Raw genomic sequence first — 2,082 nt, forward strand, 5'->3', positions numbered from 1 at the left:
CCCCGCGCGGAGGGGGCGGCGGTTGCGGGCCCCTAACGACTGCCACTCCGTGGGCGGATCCCGGGCTTTGTGTTATCATGCCATGGGCTGTTTCCACACATTTAAAAAAAAAAAGTATACGCGTGTTGTTGGATTTTTTGAGGGTAGAGAAGGCTGGTCAAATTGAGACAAGCTGTGGGCGTTTATTCTTTTTTTTTTTGCCCGCATTGTGGAAGAATTAGGAAGGGACTGAGCAAGCTGGTGGTAATTGTTTTGGTTTGTTTTGCTTGTGTGTTGCACATTGTGTTGTCGTGACGCCGCTGAGAGAGGAGGAAGCTACTTATCGAATGAAACTCTCTCTCCTCATTTATTCGCATCGTCTAGCGGTTAGAGTTTAAGGGTGAGGCAGGATTTTTTTTCTTTTGGAGGCACGCACGCACACAAGTGGAGTGTGGAAGGAAATAGCTTTTGAAGGGTTTTTTTTTTGCCGTGCACCGTGTGGACGTGATTGTGGGCGATCTTAGACGAGGGAGGAAGGCCTCGGAGTGGTGGGAACAGGCAAGTACACGGCATCAGCTTTTACTACGGGACTGTAGTGTAATTGTTTTTGTCATTGCAATCTTGCCACATATACACGGGATACTTAGGCATTGTTATATATATATATGGTTATATACCCGTAGAAGTTCTGTTTCCGACGAAGAGGATAAATTAGAAGAAAATGGTATTAGCGCTGTGCCATTTCCTTCCACGTGACGTGGTGCTGCAGTTTGGGTTATTTTTACTCTTGGTGTCGTGTATTTTGCAGGCTATTTTGGTTGGAAACCATGGCAAGGAAAGCGGGTCTGGCACTATTGTTGCACGTGATGGCGCAGTTGGTGCGGGCGAGATTGTCCACATTGGAGCTCGCCCTGCAATGTACACGGCAGCTGGAGCCAAGATTTGTGCGTGGTCGAACAATTCCGACCTCATTTCTGTGGGGTGCGCACGTTTTGTAGAGGCATTTCACGTGGTTATAGGACTTCTTTTATCTAGCTTCATTGTGAGTGTGCTGTCACTCTTGTTTGCCATGTTTTGTGTTGTTCCAATGAGCAGGACAACCACTTCTTTGGTGTTGCTTACGCAATTGTCTTTGTTTTTTCCGGCACTTCTACACACGGCAGCTATTGGTTTTTTTTTTCAACGATGCGAGCACTACGCAAAAGATGTTGCGAGCCGCAGTGTTTTTTCTGATGCGAAGGTGAAATTTCGTCTGGGATATTTGCCGAAGCTGGCGATTGCCTCAGAGGTGTGTTTGGGTGTCGGTTTTTCAATGCTTTTTATTCGTCTTTTGCTGACTCTCTTTTATCGACAGTCGTTGAAGAAACGTGACGTGGTACGGCGCGACATTGGGCGGTTCATGCGGCACCACCTGGTGAACGACGATTGGGAACGGCAAAAAGCGGTACTACAGTCGCATGCGCGCAGTGTGCAGTTGGAGATGGTTGCGTGCGAGGTTGATGCGGGGGCAGCAAAGAGGAACAGGGGTGGAGTGGGTGGCGCAGCGAATGGCGAGACAGAAGAGGATGGGTCTGAGGGCTTTACTTTCAGACCCACACCCGCCCACTCGGTGATTGCGCTCGAAACAGGGAAGGGTGCGGGGACCAGTTCGGTGGCCAACGAGCCATCTTGTCACCCACCAAGTGAACCGTGAGTCGAAGTATTGGGTGGTGTTTGGTTGCTGCGGTGTGTGCTCTGGGAACGGAGGCGGATGTGTTTTGTGTCATCCTTCCCGTATGTGTACTTTCTGTCTGCACGGGTAGGAAGGAGAGCGTTAGTGAAGGATGTGGCTACAGGTGTGTGGGGTGGGTGGGGGAAGGAGCGAGTGCTAATAGTTAATGGCCCGGTTGGCACTTCTTTGGGCTTCCCCCTTTTTTTTCTTTGTTCCGTTGGTGACGTGCCTTGAAGCTCCTCGTCGTCGTGGGCGGCGTTCTCCGTTTTGGTGCTGTTGTTTTCTTTTCGGCTGGCCTTCTTTGCTTTTGTTTTTTCCCTTTTTTTGTGTTTTTGTTTTCGCTCGTTTTGTTTTTATTTTTTGTTTTTGCGTTGTCTTTTCTGTTGCCTCCT

The 2,082-nt window shown here is 49.2% G+C and overlaps 1 protein-coding gene across 1 annotated transcript, besides 2 other annotated features; it reads left to right on the forward strand.

The window, feature by feature from the left end:
- Nucleotides 1–247: 247 nt before the first annotated feature.
- Nucleotides 248–276: a microsatellite.
- A 424-nt stretch (nt 277–700) lies between these two features.
- On the forward strand, nt 701–1,672 carry Tco025E_09505 (putative dihydroxyacetone phosphate acyltransferase; the record flags this gene model as incomplete). The annotated part of the gene is made up of 1 exon (XM_029376322.1): nt 701–1,672. One exon carries the CDS (start codon nt 701–703, stop codon nt 1,670–1,672), a length of 972 nt encoding a protein of 323 aa, XP_029223592.1.
- A 318-nt stretch (nt 1,673–1,990) lies between these two features.
- Nucleotides 1,991–2,075: a microsatellite.
- The last annotated feature ends 7 nt before the right edge of the window (nt 2,076–2,082 follow it).

The sequence above is a fragment of the Trypanosoma conorhini genome (genome assembly GCF_003719485.1).
Source record: "Trypanosoma conorhini strain 025E chromosome Unknown Tco_14.4_contig_01148, whole genome shotgun sequence".
NCBI classification, from domain to species: domain Eukaryota; phylum Euglenozoa; class Kinetoplastea; order Trypanosomatida; family Trypanosomatidae; genus Trypanosoma; species Trypanosoma conorhini.